The sequence below is a fragment of the Podarcis liolepis genome, assembly GCF_965112155.1.
Source record: "Podarcis liolepis genome assembly, chromosome: 2".
Taxonomy (NCBI): domain Eukaryota; kingdom Metazoa; phylum Chordata; class Lepidosauria; order Squamata; family Lacertidae; genus Podarcis; species Podarcis liolepis.
In genome coordinates this window covers 36,487,416-36,511,549 of record NC_139555.1, presented here as the reverse complement: position 1 = coordinate 36,511,549, position 24,134 = coordinate 36,487,416, and the positions used below count along the sequence as shown (strand labels likewise).

At 43.1% G+C, this 24,134-nt stretch overlaps 1 protein-coding gene across 4 annotated transcripts in view; it reads left to right on the top strand.

The window, feature by feature from the left end:
* The window catches only part of JMJD6 (jumonji domain containing 6, arginine demethylase and lysine hydroxylase), a 79,868-nt gene extending 55,787 nt beyond the window's left edge, over nt 1–24,081 (top strand). The window contains exons 3-5 of one of the 4 annotated variants that reach the window (XM_083487628.1): nt 3,495–3,591; nt 8,801–8,881; nt 15,999–17,825. In XM_083487628.1, coding sequence (XP_083343754.1) covers nt 3,495–3,591; nt 8,801–8,834 — 131 coding nt within the window. In that variant the 3' untranslated portion in view covers nt 8,835–8,881; nt 15,999–17,825. Of the gene's footprint in view, nt 1–3,494; nt 3,592–8,800; nt 8,882–15,998; nt 17,826–23,262 lie in introns of those variants that run through there. The other 3 variants (XR_014522123.1, XM_083487627.1, XM_083487626.1) reach the window with 3 other exon arrangements.
* Nucleotides 24,082–24,134: the final 53 nt, after the last annotated feature.

Below are 24,134 nucleotides of genomic sequence, written 5' to 3'. Positions count from 1 at the left end.
TACTGAGTTTTGATGCTTTTCCTCTCAAACCAGCTTTGATCCTATTTGAAAACGTAACTGTATGAAGGCTTCCACACACACTCTCTGTCCACTGTTGTGAACTCACACGGTGGGCAACTTGGAAACACACACACACACAGCTATATACAGTGACATGCAAATGTGATTTGAAATGCAACGAGGTGGGGACGACCTGGCTGCTTTTAAAGCTGGCCTTTTTGTATTTATTGCAGTCCTTCCTCTGAGCATATACTCTCTCTTGTCCAAGCATATTCTAATTCATTACACTTTCCTTTCGGTACACCGGCACTCTCACCTGAACATCAGCAACAGAGGGAATGATTGCAAAGTGACCTTAGGTTTCTGTTACTCCTTCCACAAGAGGCAACTGAAAATATCATGGCCTCCCTGGACATTCCATTGGGAATGAAAACAAACAAAACTCTGTACTTCGGAGCTTTCTGAATATGCCGGTGGCCAGGCTAACTCTAAGTACAGAAACAACAAATCCTTTCTCCGTTCCTTATTCAATTCCTTTCATAAATCGTGGCGTTACTGCTGATTTCTCTCAATGGATGGTCTCGCTAGCATTTATCCAGGAACTCCAGGATCAGTGACCCATTAAAGCGCCTTTTCAAGCTCTCTGGTAGTGTGTGATAATTAAATGAGCTGAAGTTCTGCACACTTCCAGTCGATCAGACTTGTGTGGCTGCCATTGTCAGGGGAGACTGTTGGTTTTTCCATGAGGGGAAATGAGATTTCATGAAGCTTCACTTTCCTCAAGGCTGCTGAGCCAAGGCTTTGCTGTTCAGGGTGGTTGCTGTTGCTGAAAGTGTGTGGCGTATGGGAAGGGAGTGAATTTGCATAGTGCTGTTTTCCAGTATTTTTACTCCAATGCTGCAAGCAAACTTCATAGTTTACCTCTACCTTTTGTGGGCTGCTCTTTCTTCTCAGTCCCAGAAAATATATGCTATGGAGCTGGTTGGTATTATACCCAGTTTTCCCTCCTTGTGTCCCAGTACATACTTTAGTTATCCACAGATTGCTTCAGAAACTATAGTTTCTGAGGATGACCGATCCAAAGTAGAGGAGGGAGACTGAAGCATGGGTATGACAGAAGGGTCCAGGAATTTTTACTTCTGCATATATAGGTCTGGCAGATGGATTCCCCCCTACCTTGAGGTAAGTAGTTTTCTCAGGTGGTTTGAACTGGGGGATAGAGCAATATGGAGGGTATTAAATATAGGGGTTGAGCCAGAGAAGTGGTAGCTAAAGGGATGCCCTCGATATGTTGGACTCCAACTTCCATCAGCCCCAATCAACATGATCAGTGGTCAAGGATGATGGGAGCTGTGATCCAGCAACATCTGAAGAGCACCTGCATTGGCTATATCTGAGGCAGAGCTTTGAGCACTACTACTTTTGGGAGGTGGGGGTGAGCAACCACCTCTGTGACTCTTAACTGGTCCCACAATTGGTTAATGAATTGATTAATTGGTTGAAGCAGAAATTTAATTCCTGCCCTTTTACCTGACACCATCAGAATTCCATACGGTTGGCTCAGCACGGGGCCTTTCTCTTTGGCAGTTGGGCTCATACTATCACCTAAAGCCACTGGGGGTGGGGGGTTGGCGCAAGGCAGCCTAGGTGGCTCTGAGGGAAACCCTGGGGCGCTTCCTCCCCATCTGTTCCCGACCCCTCGCCAAAGACAAGCACCACTCGGAGCAGTAATACAAACAGCATGACAATTCCTCGTGAAGATGTATCGCTGGAGATGCGCAAAGCGCTGTTTGGCTCTTTCCAAATGAGATGCAAATTGCCGACAGCATGTCATTATGCTGATGGCATGACATTAGCATATACAAATGAAGCAGCGGCCCTTCAGCTCCTGATGAGTTGCCTCTCGTAATGGCTGCATAGCCTGGTTTACAACAATACCCTCCTCCCTGCAGTTAGAAATAAAGCTCTAAGAATAGACAGTGTCCCCCTGCTCCTCGCACATGGAGAACAACCTGTGCCCCACTGGAGAGTCCCAACAATGAGTCAGCATTGCTCCATCGTCTGCCTGGTGCAGAGTTTATTTAAATGCAACCTTTTATGTATGCACGCTTAAAAGAAAAGAAACTGACAGGCACAGGTGCCTCCCCCTTGCCTTGGGGCCTCTAATTGACTTCCAGGCCTATCGTTTACTGAGGCTCTTGTTGGAAGGTAACCCGGAACTGCGGTTTAAAACATAAACAAAGAGCTCTAGCAAAAACCTGCTTTGAATAGATAAACCTCGGGTCTTTGCCTACTACAGTGGTACCTCAGGTTAAGTACTTAATTCGTTCCAGAGGTTTGTACTTAACCTGAACCTGTTCTTAACCTGAAGCACCACTTTAGCTAATGGGGCCTCCTGCTGCCGCCGCGCTGCCGGAGCACGATTTCTGTTCTCATCCTGAAGCAAAGTTCTTAACCCGAGGTACTATTTCTGGGTTAGCGGAGCCTGTAACCTGAAGCGTATGTAACCTGAAGCGTATGTAACCCGAGGTACCACTGTAGTTATAGCTTTAATTATGTCTACAGGATTCCAAAGAAATAAAGCATCATTCATTGCTGTAAAGAAAGGCAGCAAACCCAATCTACAACTTAGGAATCCTCTTGTGTTTTCAGTATTTTGTTGGGAGCCGCCCAGAATGGCTGGGGCAACCCAGTCAGATGGGTGGCAAATAAATAAAACCATCATCACCATCAGGTGGTAACAAAGAAAACCTCTGCCCCATAAAATCTTGGGCTGTGCGCACACATTTGAGTCATATATGCAACATGCTTAATGGGTACACAATTCAACACAGAATTTGACATGCTAGAGCCCTGCTGTGTGAGGAGACACCGGGCAGAACAACACGCAGAGATGTGACCGTAGGGGGAGGTTAGGGAATGGTGATAAAAGTGAGAATAAAGTGATTGCCTTGTGATCTACTCAGGACAACTTATCTGCCATTCTCTGAAATATGCATAGGAAACATTTCCTGCACCTATAAGAGATGGCCAGATATGACCAGCTCGCACCTTTAATTTTTTTTAAAAAAATGTTTCTTCTGATTTTCACATTTCAGAACTGAAAAATCTGAAGTGGAATTATTTTCAAGATGCAACTAGATTTCTGTGTGATGAGCATTTTTGGCCCAGCTCACTTTTCTTTCTGTGTGATTATAGATTGCATGCAAAACTAAAGCATTAAACAGCTCACAAGGGAAACAGATAAATCTCTGGCTAGAAGGAAGGCAAAATCAGAATAACGTAGGGTAATCAAAATAGCATTTGCTTCTTCCTAATATGGAAGTGAACGCTTAATTCAAGGAGAAAGGAATATTCTTCAGAGAACAATAGCTTGATCTTTTGCATTTTGCTTGGGAATAAGCCTCACTGTTATGTAGTCTTTCCTCCTATGTCAGCATAAAATTGTGGACCTAGCTCTTTCTTTGTTCTGACTTTCTCTCTCTCTTCTGTAGCAGATGAACAGTTCTCCTTTAAATATAGTCCTGGGAAACTGAGAGGAAACCAGTATAAAACCATGATGACCAAAGAAGAACTTGAAGAAGAACAAAGGTAAGCTGAGCATCCTTTTAAATTCAGCAGATCAGCCAGCGATTGGAACCCCTCTTCTTCTGGTTACAAGTTGTAACTCAGAATTATTTGGCTGCTGCATTTTATCCATTCTCAAAAGACTAAGACATTTGGATCTATTTGCACCTGCTGCTTCCCTGGGAATTAAAGTCCGACTAACGGCTATGTGGTATTCCCATTTTGAGAGATGCTGCCCACTTCCTTGGAAACAGCTCTGCTGGCAAGGAATGGCTCTAGCCTCCTATTTCAAGGAGGGATCTTGAGGTTGTCCAAGCAATGAATAGCCAGCATTTCTCAGAGGAACAAGATATACTGTGGGCATCCTGTTGTGGTTGCCCTCAGGCTCAGACAAGTTCAGTTTAAATCACTTTCCAAAGAGGTTTTCTTTTCTTTTTAGTTCTTTGAGTTTAGCCACCCAGTATGGTAGGGATCATGTAAATAGACGCCATTTCTGGCCTTCCATTACTTTCTCATTCTGTGCATTAAGACCTCTTGTCAACCAGGGAGCAGATGGCCAGTGGAATTAACTATACATATTTCCACTAATACCCCTGGGAATGGTGCTTTACCAGACTTCCACAACCTGGTGCCCTCCAGATGCAACTCCCACCAGCAGCTGCATCAGTGGGGTTGACAGAATTTGTAGCCCAAAGGCTGTACTGCATCAAAATATAGCATTGTTCCTATTAAGTAGTGGGTTGACAAAGCAGATGACAGAGAGATTTCTCCAAGTGGTTCTTTATAGTAAGCTGGAACTGAACTGAACTGAACAGCTCAGCCGGCCTGCTTTTATAGGCAGCCAGCTGTCAACATTGTAACAACACCCCAGGTTTTCCCACCTAAATTAACTGACGTGGACCTGAGTGAAAACTATATACACAATACCCCTGGTGGCCAGGGTGAGGATTTCAATACATAGCAGTTCCCATTCAGGAAGGCTGAGCTGCCACTGCTCATTACATGTCTGCCACCACTTGATACCTTCTGCCATCTCATATCTAGCATGATAAGCTACCGCCACCCCCACAAAAAATGTAAGTTCCCCCCAGTACTGAAGATTATAAAATCAAGTGCCAAAAAGGGTCTTGGCTGAATACTTCATCCAACCCTAGCACTGGAAGATGTCCAGCATGAGCCAAAGCACGTTTACTCAGAAGTATGCTCCACTGACTATAGTGGAGCTTACTCTCTTGTATGTGCATTTAGGATTGCAGCTACACAGGAACAGCTGCCTAGGTCCAGTTGGGAGATGGCATCACCAGCATCGTTATTATGTTTTACATGTCAAAGCAGGTGGTGGAGAAGAACCTTTAGCCCTCCAGATGCTTCTGAACTACATCTCCCATCATCCCAGGCCATTGGCCATGCTTGTTGGGGCTGATGGGAGTTGTGGTTCAACAACATGGGGGGTGGCGGGGGCAAGAGTTCCCCACACCTGTGCCAAAGAGTTCTTGTGATACTGCCTTTTTTGTTAAAATAAAAATAAAAAGGCAGTTTTAACCTAAATAAAATAAGTAAGAAAATAATGGAATATAGAAAAAAAAAAAAAAAGCTTTCCTTCTTGTGCTAATGGCTTAGTGATTCCCTCTCGTGTTGTTGCTTTATGACGTGGTCAGCAAAGTTTGCTTTGCCTTTTCCTCCCTTTTTGTGTCTGTTTGGTCAGAGCTGTGTAAAAAACGAGTTTACTAATGGAGACCTGAAGTCTGACTAGGAATGGGTCGCATGCTCGCAAGCCTAAATATTTAATTGGCAATTCCATAAATCCTGGACCTGTCTTTATATACATACTCAAACACACATACAGATAATAATTCATTATTTTTGAGCTCTTACTTTGCTCTGCAGTCACACTTAGTTCCAATAAAAACAGGGACTATAGACTGCTATTATTTAAAATAGCAGAATGACCCTGCTTCTTCAGTTGGAGCTCAGTTCAGAATTCCCTTATGGTTCCACAAGGGTCTGCAAAGAACATTGTGATGGAGAAAGGAAGCCAGTTCTAGAACTGAAATTTATGTTTGTAAAGATGTTAACCTGCAATCCTAGACATGTTTACTCAGAAGCAGATCTCATTGTTTTCAGCTGAGCTTAATCCTGGGTAAGTGTGTATAGGGCTGCAGCTTAAACAGTCCAGATCTGCTTTCTCCAGTGGAAATCCACTTGTGAGGAAATCACTGCATATAGGCTAATTGGAGCTGCTGATTCCAGCTGAACGCAAGTCACTCCAGTAGAAGTGCTTCTGCTTGCTTTGGTTGTAGATTGCAACCACCACATAGGGTGACCAAATGCAACAGGACAGGAGTCATTTATGTAGAATAACTGTGTAGCAGAAGGAATTTCAGCATGCACAGCTTTTCATGCAATGGTAGTTAGCACAGCAAGGTGCCTATATTTGGCCTATGTATCAATTCAATTCATAGAGGGACGCGGGTGGCGCTGTGGTCTAAACCACTAAGCCTCTTGGGCTTACCGATCAGAAGGTCGGCAGTTTGAATCCCTGTGACGGGGTGAGCTCCCGTTGCTCGGTCCCAGCTCCTGCCAACCTAGCAGTTTGAAAGCATGCCAAAAAGTGCAAGTACATAAATACGTACCGCTCCGACTGGAAGGTAAATGGTGTTTCTGTGCGCTGCTCTGGTTTTGCCAGAAGAGGCTCAGTCATGCTGGCCACATGACCCAGGAAAACTGTCTGCGGACAAACACTGGCTCCCTTGGCCTGTAAAGCAAGATGAGCACCACAACCCCAGAGTCGTCTGTGACTGAACTTAACTGTCAGGGGTCCTTTACCTTTACCTTTATTAATCAATTCATAACAGACGAGAGCTTTATCGTCTAGTAGTTCATGCACCTATCCCGGCCCCAAAAGCTGATCCGAATGGTGTAAATGAGCAAGCAAAATAAATTAATTACCAGGCTAATACAGATGTGAACTGTTGAGAGGGTTGTAGGATGCCTTGCGGCATTGTTTGCCAGGTGAGTAATGCGGTCAGGAAGCCAAATGCTCAAAGGAACTGAATATGAATTTAAAGCTTTCAGAATGTGTGCACCAGGCACAAATATCTAGCTTCTTTTGGTAAGAGATGGCGTTCACCTAACAGCAACATTTCATGCTCATCAGGCATATCGCTGGAAGAAGACAATTCTTTACAGCCCTCAGTGAAGTAGCATTGAATGTACCCATTAGCTGGGTAGGGTGCTATAGAAGTGCTACCTGTTACATTCATACATATTGCTGTGGGTACAGAAAGGCCCTGGAGTTGTTCTACCCTTAGAAATGGCCTCCTATATCAATGTCCTTCAGAGAAGCCTCTATTCATTGGTGCGGTTTGATGCTTTTAACTGGATGTAGTTAGAAATGAGTTTCTTTGGAAAGAAGATCTTTATGTAATCTGGGCAGTTAAGTTAAAATCAAGCCACAAAAGAATCAAACTTGTGGTCTCCAGTAGCTGCGATCCATCCTTGAGAAGTCCCAACTCATTTTGATGCAAGCTTTGCTGTAAGGTTATCTTCTGCCTCAGTCCTAAACATATTTTTCTTTGGAAGAAATTATTTAAGCCATTTTGGAGCAGTCTTTCATTTATTTATTTATTTATTTATTTGAACTATTTATATCCTGCCCTTCCACTGTAAGTCTCAGAGCTCAGAGCTGCTTGCATTTTTATATTCATGACATGCAGAAATACAGAAAGTGCAAGTCAGAGGCACCTCTGTCCTCATGCATATCTTTAACAGACAAAATGTAGACTTGCACATTTCCAGGGAATCAAACTTGCTGTGCTTACATGTAGGAACATAATGTCCTTTCCTTCCTCTGTTGGTAATAATTCAAGTACCTGTTAGGCTCTCATTCGTACCAGGCTTTCTCTACCTCTTCCATTAATACAAAAATGAAAGATCCAACTGTTTAGCTAGCTTTTCAATGATGCATCAGCAGGTAAAAGAGGCTCCAGGTGGCTAATGTATTGCTCTACTGACTTTGTAATCCCATTGCTCTATTGACCTTGCATTGCTGACTGAAATTTTGCTGGGGAGAGATAGAGAAATAATTTAAATAGAAATACAATACTTCTCACCATAGTCTGGGATGGCCCTTGATGGGCAACTTCAAAGTTACTGCACTCCCTTGTTTTGGTTCTTTACCTTTAAACCAGATTTGGACCAGCCAGCCACTTTCAAATGGAGGAGCATCCTCTGTGAAGTAGGACACATGGCCACCCCATATACCACATATGATCCAAAGCCTGTATGATGTGCAGATCTGAATTATAGACCACAATCATTCACTGGGTAGATCATGGATGGAGAACCTATGACCCTTCCAGTCCTGTTGGATTCCCAACCCCAGTCATCGCTGGTCCTGCTGTCTGGGGCTGATGGGTCTGACAACCTCTGGAGGGCCATAATCTCCCCATCCCTGCAGGTGCTAATTTAACCAAAAATGCAAGAGGACTGATGTAAGAACAACCAGGTGAGATTCTCTTGCCTCCGTCATGGAGGTGGTTCGGTGACTGTTCCTCCGACCTTCCATTTAACAGGAAGGCAAGCCGTTCTACGGGACAACTTTTTCATAAGGGCTGAGCATGTGCTCTGACACCTCCCCCTGTCCTGGATTGCCATGTCGGTGTTACAAGCGGTGGTTTGCTTCCTGGCTGACAGCATTTTCTCCTGTGCCATGCATTTCCGTTCCAGAATTCACCTGGGCTGGGATCCTTGATGCTTGCTGCCTCTGTGCAGAGCCCTTCGCAAACCCCTCTCCAGCCTCCTGCACTAATTGGCGTTGGCAGATTGTCGCATTTCTTCTAACGGATTCTCTGTTTCTTGTCAATGTGCCATATTTTTGTGTGTCTGTGTTTTTTGTTTCCCCCAAGCTCTGGTTTTGTTTCTTTTCTTCTTCCCCCCCGTCCTCGCCCCACCTCTGAGTGCTGGCTGTGGCATCAGCAATTTCTCATTTCAGGCTTCTTCAAACAATCCTTCTTTCTAGCTGCTTTGTTGGGGCAGGGCTGCCCTCAGGTAAGGAGATGCACTGAATCAGATGAGGGAAGCCATGCCACCTGCCACCCAGTCCTCCCCCCCCACCCCCAAATCCCTTGCGTGCAAACACAACTGCCTTACCCCTCAGCCCCACCCCAGTCAGGGACTGCCTGACAGTGCTGCCATGTTGATGTGACCCAGGTTTGCTGCGTTTATATTACAGGATTGAGCTGACCTCTGACCTCACATCCCTGTAGCAAGTACCTTAGGTCCTCGGCCACAAACATTCTTACAAATCTTTTTGGTAAGGAGACGATGCTTCTTAGAATTAGTGGTACCACCTATAACCTCTGCTAATGTGATCTGAAACTAAAGTTGACCATGTTCCCCCTCCCGTCCCCGCACCTTCCACTTCCCCCCTCCCTCCTCATAACTAATGAATTAGTCTCCTTCCCCTATGTGCCCCATTTCATTTACCATGAGCACCACAAATCAATATGGTGGAACAGGATACACTGGCTTTTCCCTAATGGGACATTCACTGGCCTTTATTTTCCATTCTGCAAATTACTCCTCCTAGGCAGCAGCCAGAATTAAAAATAACAAGATCGGGCTGCAGGGGTTCCACGTAGGATTCTTCTGTCAGATCTCCGAATCCACATTCTGACTTCATCCAAGTCCAGCAAAGTTGCCTCCCAAATTTGAAAATGAACATTTACATCAAATTGCTATAGGCTAGACAGAACTTATTTCCATTCAGGTTGAGTTTCTGATTGTAGTAATATTGCCATCTTTTCTGCCCAAAGGAACTGTCAAACGTTTTGGCTCCCGAACGCCGCAAACCCGAAAGTCAGTGTTCCGGTTTGCAAACATTCTTTGGAACCCGAACATCTGACGTGGTTTGCACGGCTTCTGATTGGCTGCAGGAGGTTTCCAAACATTTTAGAAGTCAAACAGACTTCCAGAATGGATTCCATTTGACTTCTGAGGTGCGACTGTATCAGTTAGGGGCTGAGATACAGTCATTTGCCTAAGGCCATTTTCTAGTCCAGAACTTGTGCTCTTTAACTACTATAGCACCCTCAAAGCTATGCACATGCTGAAATCTCTCCCATTGACATTAGTGGGGTTTTACGGTGCTTACTGGATTGGACCCTGGGTTTTCAATATAGAACACACTGATCCCAGTCCACTAATATCCTTTGCCACGGTTTTGCTGTGTTGTTTACAATCTAATGCTTGCAATTTTGGCTTAAATCATCCATTCCCAACTTGGTTCCCTCTAGGTGTTTTGGACTACAACTCCCATCAGCCTGAATCAGCAAAGCCAGTGGTCAAGGATCATAGGAAGTGTAGTCTAGAACCTCTGGAGGGCACCATGTTGGGGACGGCTGCCTTATGTAGACACTATGCAACAGCTACATATGGGGCTTAGCTTGCTGTGCAGTCATGAAAATAAGAGGGCAGTTATTAAAGGGACCGTTTGCCCAACAGCTCCAGAAATTCTCATACTGAAGAACAAGCTTTTCTGAAAATCATTATTGTTTAGCATTCATACAGTGCTTCCCAAGTGTTCAGAAACATGCATTATCTCAACAATCCTTGAAAAAGCCCAGTAAGGAAGATCAATAGTATTCCTGAGATGGAGAGTGGAGATGAGAGAATGGTTTGCCTTTTGAGTCTATGGTAGAAATGAGACTTGAACCTAGCCACTCAGCTACAGTAGCTCTGGCTTGCTTCTCTGCCTTTTACGTAGGTCTGACATCAGCAAGTGAAGCTTTTCATGTCATGGAGCTAATCATTATCCACTGCTAATTGCTCTACATAAAACTGCTGTTCAAGGGGCAACTATCTGGGCCAATTCAAAATCTGGTAACAGGGAGAAAATTCAAGGGGCGTCCTGGTCATGTCGGCTTTCTGATGCAAACAACTTTAATCACTAAAGCACAAATGGAAAATTCAACACTTCACACGTAAGGGATGCATTCGGAACTCATTCAAGTCAGAGGCCAAGGAAATTGGCAGGAACAGCAAAGCTTGAATGTAGCTGAAGACGATGGATTATGATCATGCCAAGGTTTAGTCAGCCAGGACATCAAGGCAAGGTTAAAACTTCCAGGATTGCAGCGCAAACAGGGAAAGATACAGCCCCAGGAGCAGAGAGTAAGAACTGAAGCTATGATATAGGGTCCAGCAGGGGTCAAGAGCAGTGACAAGTCAAATAGTAGGATTACTGAAGAAGCAAACAATAGAGGTCTGCAAGGAATCCAGCTGCACTGCATAGGCTCTGCCTACTTTTTGTCCTCTTGGCTTAGCTCCATTTCATAACTTGTCTTGGTAGCTGAGGATCAGCAGTGTCCAGTGCCAATCCAAGGGCCCCTTGGGGGCAAGATTCTCTCCGTGGGCTCCCTTCCCTAAGCGCACCCATCCCTTTCTCCCTCGCCATTGTTGCCACAATCCATCTTTCCTTTGGGGCCCAACAGGCAACCCTGCCCAAGAGAATGAGTGCAAGGCGTTGCTGCCCCTTCTCCTTGCTCACTCCAAGAGGGCAGGTGAACAGGCAGCAAGAAGAGGCAGCAGCTGGGGCATGGGCTTCAGCAAGCGCCCTTGATGCCAGCCTTTTCAGTGTTGCAGATACCCCAGTGAAAATCTATGAAGATGCCCTGCAGTAAGTGACTAGGTTCTGGGTCGTGGCCAAAACCTACAGTCCCGAAGCCGCTTCAAGTGGCAAACTTGCACTTCCACTTCGTTAGTAGCCCCTTTGGCGTCAAGGGAACAAACCAGCCTGGAAATGCTCATGATTTCAAATGGGTTCCACATTCTATATTTACGTATAAAGCATTACCTTTCCTCCTCTTATGCACTTCCACCCATCTGCCTATCTGGAAGTCTAAAGGATGCATTTTAGAAACAGGCTCAGTAAGTGATTTGTGAATTATACTTTATGCATCTCTGGTCATATTAGGATTTAATCCTGAAGGATGCAACAATTCAAAGCAGGATATGATTCTGGATTCTGTCCTTTCCAGTCTTCTAGTTATTACGCTTCATTTTTACTGTTTCCCCGGGAAGACAATCTGAGATTCCTGGTGTTAGGGCGCCCTCTGTAGATCTTGAGAAGCCTCTCTGCAAAACCCCTTCTCCTATTTTGTATTATAGCAGCATATCCACACCAGATTTGAACTGGTTTCTCAAGCAGTCCCTCTTCCCAGGGAAACCTTGGCATTGTAGCTTGAGGGTGGTGGTGATGGTAGATGTGGTGGGGACCTTTCATAGAATTCTCCTCACCATGTCTTCATACTACAATTCCAAGAATTCTTTGAGGAAGCCTAGGCAGTTAACAAGGTATAAACCAATGTAAGTTGTTCAGTGCAGTTAAGCAAGGGTCTAGAAACACAGGTTTTCTTGGTCACCAGAGCAGACTTGTTGAAATTAATGACCATGACTTACTAAGTTCCACTAATTTCAGCGGGTCTGCTCTGGGCAGGACCTGGGCTGATACAACCCACAATATCTTCTTGTCATTCCGTAGATGAGAGAAACGGAGAGTGTGGCCACCTTTCACTAAGGGTATAAGCCTAAGCCTAAGGACAAGAAGGTCTGCAGATGGCCCCTGTGAAATTTCCATTTTGAGGAGAATGTCTGTGCACATTCTTGACACAGTTTTAGGGTTAGCCAGAGGCAAAGGGCAACATTCAAGAGTCCCGTGAGTTTTGAAAGAGCAATAAAGGTCAGGATGCTTTCCGAATGTCACCCCTCCTGGGAAATATCAACAAAGTGCCATTCTGAGGTAACCACCATTTGATAGCATCAGGTGCTGTTGTTTCCAGGTACAAACAACCCCAAAGCAGTTTTCTGACAGCCAGACTTAGACATCATGGAAAACGTGCACTGCCAATGAAAGCAGCAGCTCTGCATCTAGCTCCACTTCTCTTTCTCTAATGTGTAGTAGAACGTACTTTGTGTTGTGACATCATGATCTCATGTTTTCCTACCTCCCAATTCTGCAGCTTGGAGAATGAATATGATTTTGGCATTGCGGATTGCAGCCAGTATACGTTCTACTAGACATTATGGCAGTGGGCAGTGGGGAGCTGGATGCATGGTGGCTGTGTTTACTATCACCAATAGCTGTGTGCTTGCCCTGGTTTAATTCCAAGTGAAGAAGAGGAGAATGGAGGGGATACAGCCCTCCTGCTTGACCTGCCCTTCATTTAAGATACAGTGGCCAAAGCTTGCAGCAGATTTGTGCACAACACTCTGAAACTCACAATTCATACAATAGGAAGAACTCTCAACTTTGGATCTAAATGTTAGTGCACCACAACTTCTTGGTGAAATCCCACAGGATAGGGCAAGAATTTCCCATTTGGGGTCTGCTTGTGTCCTGTTTTTTAAGGACAACATACAAGTTTGTCTTTCTAGTCACAGAGCATCACTGTTGCATCACTGCAGAGTGCACAAACACGTCATCATAAGACAGTTCCTCCGAATATGCCAAAAGAAAGAAGCGATTGCAGAGAATCAATCAAAGCAGCTAAGGCGCTTTTGCCAACTCCCCCTTCCGCAAACACAGCTAGGCCTTCCGAGGGGTAGGGAATACATTGGAGCAGGTGCCTTTTTGGCCTCTGCCAATCCTGCTCCCCAGTGCATGCTTCCCCCCTCTGCTTGCTCCTCCTGTGATATCTGCTTGCTGATTCCTTGTGTGTGTAGCCTTGGGATGGTAAATACCTTCTCTTCCTGTTGTCATTTGCCCTTTTGCTGCTTGCCTTGTCCTTCTCCTCCCACTCCTTGATCAGCAGCTTTGCTTTCCTGTCCAGCATGGTGCTTCTTTGGGATAAGAGAGGCTGGTAAGTTTCTGTTCCTTTTTTTGCTTTTCATCTTTTGCAGCACGGTAAGAGCACTCACCGGTGGGGAAGAAGAAGCAGGAATCTTGAGACCCAAGGCGGTGGGGGCTTACTGCAGTCAGCATAGCTGTTTCTCTAGAAACTATAATTAGCCTGCATGCAAATTTTCAAACAAAACCATTCATATAAGGGGAAATCATGAGAGTACACATACTGAAATTAACGTAGGTGCTTCAATTTCAATGGATCTCCTCTGAGTATAATTTAATTGGAATACAACCCATGGTGTTTTTTAGCTAGTGGGCCAAAATTTCTCTTCTTTCTGAATGTGTTAGGAAGGCATAGAGAAAACGGAGGGGCAGTGGGAATGCTGCTTTGAGCTTCTGAAATTTTCCATTTCTGCTCAGCTTCTAGTTCTCCCCAGGTCTTTTTGTTCTTTATCTGTGCCCCACCTGGCAATCTTTCACAAAATTTCCTTCTCATATCTTCCGTGTTGTACTGATCCTTTTCCAGGCAGTTGATGCCATTCCCTACCTGCTAACTTATGAGTGTTTTGCTGTGTCAACAAGCGATAGGGAAGGGGGTGAATGGATTAGGAAGCTGCAGAAAAATACTGAATGGGAGAACTGGGAGCCATCAAGGGACTATGATCTCATATTCCTCTCCCTACTTGTACAGTATTTTGGATCTATGCCATGCAAAGTTAGCTAACATTACATCAGATGAATTGCTTGCATAGCGACACATTAGCTAATGCAGTTCCTGATGTTTGTTGTAAAATCTAAGTATATTGGCTTGAATGGGTAGATTGGGCTGTTAGTGAATTGTCAAGAAATGTGCATTTTGGGGTGATCATGGTCAAAATAAGATAGTTTTCTGCATTCCCTAAAAGTGTGGTATGTGGGTACCCTCCTTTCCCTACACATGGAGAAGATGCATCAAGAATTTCATAGAACAACTGAATGCCATTTTGTTTCCCTAAAACACTAAAGTCAGTGACTGTCCACAAAGCTGAAATCAGAAAGCATGTGGAACTCTCTTTTGCATGATGCTGCTTATATTGCTAAGCCAGCTGATGCTGACATTAATGTTTGTCTTAAGATTGGGATGAACTGTTTCAGTTGACACGACAATAATAATAATAATAATTTATTATTTATACCCCGCCCATCTGGCTGGGTTTCCCTAGCCACTCTGGGCGGCTTCCAACAAAACAAAATAAACAAAATAAAACGCCTTATATAAATGTATATGGCATCAAGAGAACTGTTGTGTGGTCCAACAGCTCAAAAAGACTTGACATAACACACCGAGGCCATTAAGTCTGTTGATCCCAAAGCTACTTTGGGAAAAGGACCATTTCTGAAGAGTGTAATGGCATTCAAATGCTGTTTGCCTGTCTCTTAAGCCATTAAGCTCCTTTGACCCAAATGAGGTAAAAGTGGTTTAAGGGCAGGCACACCAGTTCTTTAATCATGTTGACTGCAACCTAGTGGAGCTATTACACGATCATTTCCATTGCTTTAGCCTCATTAACTTCAGTAAGTCAACATCAGTATAAATGATATTGGATTCATACACTTTGCTTCTTTTTCTTTTATTCAATCTATAAAAGGGGAACAATAAACAACTGAGTGTGACTGAACTATGCTGCCCTTTGTAAATTATTAAGATATTATTTCCAGCTTAAAGAAGATTATAGCCTGTATCTTTTTATACTGGACAATTGGGTGTAAACTCATTTTGTCTGATATATAAGACATGGGTGAGTATACATCTTGCCCACTGCTGTCTATGATAAATGGTTACCAGTACCCATATTGTCTCAACAGCAAACCTTAACAAGCACGTGCTCTCAAAATGTTTATGAACCGAGTCAGTCTTTGATTTTTATGAAAACTGTATGCGGTTGGGTGGGGGGATAAGGAAATGATGCTGGGATGTGGATATTTTTAGGAAAGGGTTGCCAGCGGAAATGAGATTGGTTAAAGCTATGCACTGCAGTAATTCCCTCTGTTGCAAGCTCCAGTTTCCTGGGTCAGTAAAAACTGCTTCTGTCAACCATGGAAAGGCTAACACAAATCTGTAATGTGTGAGAAGTGCCAGCATCAGCGATGTATGGCCTGCCTGATTCTGTTTGTAGACCTATATTATGAAACATGCTATTTGGTCACTTTTCTTGGGATATCCAAAGGGGAAAATGTTTGAGGTGGGACAGTGAGACATATTAATTTGGTTTTACATGGATCCTTGCATGTTTTCAGTTTGCAGGGCTAGAACTTGGAATGTGCCTGGCACAAAATAAGAGGTTTCTAGGTACAGTGCTCACTTTCTTGGGCATAGACTACCCTGCTGCAAATGATGAAGCAAATGTGTTAAACCTTGAGGCACCCCTTCTGCTAATCACTGTGTGTGTGTGTGCCTGGGTGGTTCAGAAACTTTCCTTCAAGCTCCCTCCCTAAACTCGGTTCTTTTCCTCCACTTATCTCAGAAAGTAGTAGTAAGAAAGCAACCCACAGAAGGCGGCATGACTGAAATGTATCCTCTTTATTTTTCTTCTTGTTTCCCTTGCAGAACTGAAGACTATATGAAGTTATCCCTAAACTCTTCCTAAGGCTTTCCCTTTGGCATCTTTAAAGGCTTGAGAAACAAACCAACCCCAAACCAACCTGATACACATACATAACCGAAAAATAAATAACCCCTCAAAATACGGGACTTTCTCATTGGCTGAACGAAGCTGAGTTCCTCAGAATAAATCTTTGTAATATCGAGACTGTAAAGGATCTGTGTGGCTTGATCCCAAGAATTATGCGGGCTAGAGAAAGTTATGGAAGTTACATTTTGAGGGTGCCGTTCTTGGATGTCAAAGTAAAACTCATGAATGCACTTTGTTGTGACAACCACACCATATCTGCTGTATCCAAAAGAAAAACCTGAGATATTCCGTTTAGATAGCATGGACAAAGGTTACCCATTGCATCAGCCAGTCCAGAGATACAATATCAAACTATTTGGTCCCTTTTCACCCCTCCATCTGGGACCAAAAGCTTCCTTTATATCCTTGAAGACAATGCATTGAGATATAAAGCATTGTGATGGTTTGTGGATGGTAGAAGGATGTAGACTTTAGTGTAGCCTATCTTGCTTCATAGCCTTTTGAAGACGAAGCAGTCCTCCATCTTAGGTAGAATGAATCCTGAGAGATAAGAATGCACTCCTAGGCCTGTGTACTCAGAAGTAAGTGCCACTGAGTTCAATGGGGCTTACTCCCAGCAAAATGGATATACAGGATTGCCGCCTTAGTGTAATAGTTCATGACTGATTTTCATCCTGAGGTCTGAGCATCATTAACGCTCGATAGCCAACGCTTCTGTTTACTTAGCGGTTGCTTCCTGTCCCCAATAACAGAGTTAGAAAACATAATCCATGAAATGTAAGGCAACTCTTGAAATATTAATTATAAACTTCCCGAGTAACCTCAAAGATCCTTGTTTTCTTTTCTCCCTGACACCACACTGTTACATCTTTTTTTAACTTCTCTGTTCTTTGCTTCCCTGAAAGATTTATCAGATCGTTAATCCATACAGAAAATAACGTCTGATGGGCCTTAGTGGCTAGAAACCATCAATTACTGTAAGCCCACACTGGTTTTATAAGTCTTTTCCTCCACAAAGGTAGTATTTCAGGACAATACTGATGTCACTTCCTGTTTTGTAGAATTACCATTTTAGGCTGGAATTTCCTCCCAATACCCCTGTTTTTTCTTCATGTTTTGAGGGCAGACTGATTCGATGCTTAATAATATATCAAACCCAAGCTGCTTTTAAAAATGATAACTTATGCAGACAATACTTGAAATTGTTTAGTCAATCATTATTTGGGGCACCTAGGTTTGGGGCAGATGTTCCCCCCCCCCCCAGCATAACTTTTTCAAGGGCTTATTTAGGAAACAGTGGGAAGTTTGGCTTTTCTTTTCTTTTTTTAAGTCTAAGCTTCTGCTTCTGTATGTTTTCACTAGCAATACAGTTTGCAATTGAATCCTATTTATATATACCAATATGTATAAGGACACTCGGCTTTGAAAAACCTGTTAGCAACCATTCTGCCTCCAACTCACATTGACAGATGCAGTGTTCCAAACAGCATTAACTATGCAAAGAATGCCTTATATACAATATAATGTCTCAGTATACAGCAATACGTCTATTGTACAAGGAATATTACTAGTGGCAGCGAGCAAAGCTATCTCCTCAATAGTGACAAAACTGGCTGTCTGGGTATTTTTTACATTTTTTTTTCTAAATGTGAAGGTGGATCTTATATACATAGGACTGTAATTTCTAGTGGCTTAAAATGTATATTGCCATTATTCAGTCCAATAAACCTTTAAATAGTTTATATGAATGGTCATTGTGTTTGTTAATGTGCATGGTGTCCATGCCTTTCCACCCTCGAACTACTTGGTTTGTGTCAAATATTACCCTGGGGGTGGGGGATGGGAGGAATACTTCAAAGAGCATTAGTTATATCCTCCTTGGGAAACAATACCATAATTACTGCCCAAGATTAACAACTAGAAGACAGTATCATCTTTGAAGGAATGGTATGAGAAGTAGGTATTCTAAAAGAGCAAATTCAAACTATCAGTTTATGTTGGGTTAAAAGTAGCCAGGACACAAAGTTACAGGCATCGCTCCCCACCACCACCCTTCTGCCCTCAAAAACTTCCTTTCATGCTTTTGCATGTCATGTGCTGTCTGGGTCCATTCATATTTCACATAGGTAAGCAGTATAACAGTGGGCTGAATATGGGCACATGTGGATGGGTCGTCCGCTGGGCAGCTGAAAAGTGGTTGAGGGGAAGTTGAGACAGCACCAAGCCAAACAAAGTTGGAAATAGAGAATAAGGCTGCATCTGGACGGCATCTCTGCTCAGTGAACATAGGGTTGAACCAGAAAGATGGAGGAGACAAGACCTTCCCTCAGTTACAGATAACCCTAGTGTCAATGATCAATACATCAATACAAAGATCAATCTATACAACTTTGCATAAAGCAATTTAGATTAACTAACACAACATCTTAAAAATAAATAAAGTCTGAAAGGAAAAATAGTGGCATGCATGGCCAAATGTTTCTGGAACATCTGTTCCCATTGCACAGCTACTCTGGCCTATATAGGCTGGGTGTGGTCTGATGAAGTGGTGCTTTGGTCATTTCTTTCGCTATGATTTCTCCCTTTAGGAATCTCCCTAGGTTCTTGTGGGAAGAACGGTAGCTCAGTGGAAGAGCACATGTTTTGCATGCAAGAGGTTCTAGGTTCATCCTCTGGCATCTTCAGATAAGGCTGGGAAAGCATCAACTGGAAATCCTGGAAAGAGCTGCTAGTCAATATTGAGTTAGATGGCTTCAGTGGTAGGCAGAAGTCCTTACCTGATCTCTGTGCAGGTGAGTTGTTGCTGCTGCTGCTTACCAAGAGAGAGAGGGAAGGGCAAGGCTGTAGGGAGGTTGATTCTGCACAAATGCACCAGTGGAGTTAATACAGTGCTCACGCCAGTGTGTTTGCACAGTGCTGACCTCCCCATTGTCTCTTCTTCTGGGTAAGCTGCAGGGACCCACCTGATGGCATCAGCTACTGGATAGACCAGTGGCTTCACTTCATATAAGGCAGCTTCCTTGTTCCTACTCAAGACTACCATTTTAACCCTTCTTTTTCCAAATAGTACTACCTTTTTATCTGCTTTTCTTCCACCACCACCACACACAGCTGCAGCAAGGGTGGGGGCAATCATGACTGGGAGTGCAGCAAGAGGCAGAGAGAGTGGAAGTCCTTTTCCTCCACTCCAAGGTCCCAATAAAAATTATCTCTCTACACCCAATATTTGGAGCTGAGTAAAGGAGGAAGGATCACTTAGTTATAGAATGTTATTTGGATTCCAAAAATCTGGACACCAAGCTGGCATTCTAGTGGAGCAGCAGTGACTGATAGATGCTAAATCTTCTGCATCCGGATGTAAAAATGCTGAATCAGCACACAAAGGATGCTATTCAGTTAAGTCATCCTCAGAGCAGACCCACTAAAATCCATAGACTTAAGCTTTTGGGCCAAAAAGCAGCATCTAAATAAATCATAACAAACAGATTTCATTAGATCTTCTCTGATTGTAAGTAGCATTGAGTAGCACACAAAATATGAAGACCAGAACCTGAAGTTGCAGTACAAGAGATGTAGATTGTTCCTGTCGTCTTCTTTTTAATGAGACCCCCAGATCCACAAATATTATTGAAAAGCATTGAAAGTATTCAATTGTTGTTTAGTTGTTTAGTCGTGTCCAACTCTTTGTGACCCCATGGACCAGAGCACGCCAGGCATTCCTGTCTTCCACTGTTAGTAGCATCCAATTACCTGAGTCCAAATCATCTGTCCGGAGAGCTGTTCCCAGCAAGGATGCCAGCCTGGCCAGGCCAGGACGGCTTTCCTTTTATGCCTTCTGGGCTTGACGACACATGTGTCCCTCACCTGTCCTAAACCTACTCCAGCTGAGGAATCACCTCCTCCCCGAGTAGTGAGCCCCACCTGGACTGTGGGTTCTTGCCTGCCTTCCCTCAAAACTGACAGCTGTATGTTCTGGAATCCTGAGGTCATGGGTGGTACGTCCCATTTTTCCACTTGAGGCGAAACAGGAAGTGCCACCCTGCTCTGCCACACCACCACCAGTGGGACGCTCACCACCAGCTGTGTCTCCTCCGCCTCTTGTGGAGAAGCAGTGCTGGCATTGGTGCCGATTCCCTGAAAGAACTTGCAAGATCTCACCCAGATCTCATGAGGACTTCTGCTCTCCTTGACATCTTGCAAGACTTTGATGATGTCTCGCAAGATCTTGCCGGAAACCAGCAGGAGATCAGCAGCTCTACTGGCATAGCTTCTTCGGCAGAGGTGGGGGAGTGGCAGGAGGTGCCCATGAGGCTGCTGCCTTGGGGGCTTCTGCTGCCTGAGGCAACTACTTCACGCCACTTCATGGGTGGGCTGGCCTTCCCTGAGGTCACTATGGGCATGCACACTGGTATTTGTTTACCTGTAAGCACACAACTTTCTTATTATTTTTCCTCAATCTACCAAATTTGCACAAAACAGCAGCCGTGTGTGTGTGTGTGTTGCTCCAAGCCAGGAAACCTGAGATCCAATGATATTTGTTTATATGTGCACATATACCTTTTGTGATCTACCATGCTTGCACAAAAGAGCAGTCCAAAATTGGAAAGAAGCGATGCAGGTATTTTTACCTGTGATTTCCCAAGAAAAGTTCAACAATTTTTATTTCCTTGAAGAAGAAAAAAAAGCCCAACAACTTTTGCTGCCCCTCCCCAAACAAAAGTCCTGACTACACCCATGGTAGCTAATCAGGAATGTATAATAGTGTCTGTCACCATGAATCAGCACTGGAGCCTTGGTTATAATAGAGAAGTCTTCTGAATGATCAGGGCAATGAACTTTTAAACCCAAGTCACAAGTATAATGAAATCTATGCAATGGGTTGCTGTGAACAGAGTGTTCCACCACCGTGTGTTCTCCTCAGCAGGGACAGTTACTAAACTCATTTTAAAAATGGTAACCATTTCTCTCAGACAGTAATGGCTATGGGCCAAGCTACGTGATACTCAGTCACATTATGTTTTCAGGTGATTTTTTTAAAAAAAAAACCACACACACACCAATATGTCTGCTGCTGAAGTTGAGCATGACAGGAGATATGCTTTTCTGTTTTCCCACAGTAAAACCCTTCATCCCAAGCTACTTTTGCCTCATGACACACTGCAATCCACCTGCACACATCTTTCTCTCTGCTTTTGCAACTTCTGCCGCTCATTCTGTAGAAGAAAATGTCAAGGGAAAAACCACATGGCTGAGCATTTTGTATAGGCTGGTCCACAGGCTTCTGCTTGTAGCCTAGGCTGCTCTTCCACTAGCACAGAATACTTCGGCCTCCAAATCGATACTTCCTCTCCTCAACCGCCCCGCCCCCCCCCCGTACAGCTGGAAAATTTGCTCCTGAGGATTGCAGAATACCCCATAATAAATTTTGAAGGCATACAAGGAGAGGAAGGGTAAGTCCCATTGCACGAGTATAACTCTGCACTCGCAACATTGGATACAACACATACAGTCCTGTTCTACCTCCTCTTTTTGATGAAGAAGAAAAATAACAAGAAAACTTACATTTCTTTTGAAACATAACCATGGAAAATCCATTTTTAAGCCAGAAGTCTTAATCATCATCATCATCATCATCATCATCATCATCTAATTCATTGCTATTAATTATAGAAGTTCCTCTTAGTTCCAAATCCAGTCTTTCTGAATTTACCAATATTTCTTCTTTTGCCACATCAAGAAACCGACATTCAACTGAACTGCAGATTCAAGAATGTGCGTGTTCTTACACCAGTACAGTTGCCATGTGTAAGCCATGAATTTTTCAAGGTTCCTGCCCATAGAAGTTCATATCACAATAGACTTTAAAACATTCCAAAGAAGTCTGTTGCTTTATCCATTCAGATGTGCCTTAAGATTGACTTGTTCCATAAGGGGGGACGGGGCAGAACTAGTTTCTCTCTTTATATGGGAGGGTGGGAAAGATGACTGAACTGGGATTTCGAATGGGCAGGACTTATTATTAGTATTCCCTCCCCTTTGCTAAAATATGTTTGGAATGAGAGTTCCACATTAAAGATCTCACCCCTGCTGTTAGACATCTATGATTTTCTGAAATAAAATATGCAATCAGCGCTTAAGCATTAGTTTGTGCAGACATAATGTCCTCTCACCCCTGAAGGTTCATTTAAACTGAACTTGCTTCTGTACCACACATATCCTTTTGGGACCACTGCTCAACTCCTCATGGCAAGCTCACTGACTCCTGAGTAGCCAATGATTAATCCCCAGTTGTCCCTAATTTAAATGAAGAATAAGTGCTAGATCCCTTCCTCAAGGTATCAGAGTGATGGAGACCATCAGAAAAGTATGTTTTGGAACTATAGTCATTTTTAAGGGTGACACACTTCAGAGATGCTTGTTTCTACAAAGTGAAGTTCAAGTTGGACATATAAAAATGTCACAAGTCACAGAGCATGTCCATCGTCTAAGGGATGGGAGAAGTAACCTGAAGTTACAGGTGTTTTTAGACATCCCATCACTTCCCTCTAAATTACGTACATTAAACTGAAACCCTGCTTTAAACAACTGCTCTGTTGTGCCTTCTTAAAGAAGCTATCTATTTATGTAAAACACCTTCATACGTAACATAGCACCTTACTGGTCTTACCTTCCATGATTTCTGGGACTAAAAGATAAACAACATGTTTTTGGAACTGGTGGGATTAAGGGAAATAGGCTCTTGTATCTGAAAAGACCATTTCCATTTAATAAATGAACACACTCAAAGTGGGGATTAGAAACCAAGGTCCCCCACAACCAGAGGTGCATGCTATTTTCCATTCTGAATGTTAGGGAAAGGTTTCATTCAAATGTCCTACCATAAATCAGACTTTAGGTCTGGGATGGGAAATATGGTACCATCCAGATGTTGTTAGCAGGCTAGGGCTGATGAGTCCAACACCTGGAGGGCCACAGGTCTCCATTCCTACTTTTAATTCTGGATGGGGAATATCCCAGGGCTATCGTACTCATACCACAGAGACACCAGATATAACTGCAGAAGAAGTATCGGAAAGCATTGTGACAGACTCCATTAATCTTGCTCAGAGGCATTATAAGTTTATGATGCAATGGTTTTTCCATTTTCTCTTTCTGTTATTGTTCTTCTCTTCTTGGCAGGGTCCAAAGAGAACAACTGACTGCCATCTTCACCCTCTTAAAGGAAAAAACAGAAACATTTGGGGAGATGTCTGAAACTGACATCAAAGAACAGCTTAAGCTTTATGACATGTAGACTGCTGCAGAACTTTCAGCAAAAATATGTAGAACAAGATAATGTTTGCATTTTGGCCTATTTAAAATATTTAGTACTAGCTTTAATTCTGATTTTAGGAACTGATTTTTCCTAGAAGAAAAATGTCCTCTGGTTTTTTGTTTGAATATACCAACTGCTATCCCAATCAACGCTCCATACATTAATGTTACACTCGCATTGAAGGAAGATAACCTTAGTGCTGCATGAAGATTCAATGTTTCCAAACCCAGCTGAAACAAGATAATTGTTTGAAATGATCTGTTTTGAGATAATGTAACCAATTAGGTAGAGTAATAAATGGTTGTTAGAAACATATTGTTGCTGGCAGCAAAGTAAATAATGTCAGCTACTTTCTCAACATATTATCTCCCATTTATTTCCCAATAAATCATTTTCTTAATTGGCATTGCATTTATCAGATTTCACACACTTGTTGACAAAACTTTCTCATGGATGCTGTGGAAGGCTAAAACCCTAATATTTTTTTTTTTTAAAGCTGATGATAAACATTAACTTAAAACTTTCACAAATAAAGATCTATGCTCATTCATATTTAATATGGGATAAATGGATATACTGCCTTTACCTTTTACCTTACTGCTAAAAGCACATTAGGAAATTTTATGAAAAGTTTGTTTTTGTGTTATCTTTTCTTAAATAAATAAATGTATTCTTGATATCTTTAATAAATGCATTCTTGTTTAACATACAAAAGGGGGGGAGACACTGAGTGTGC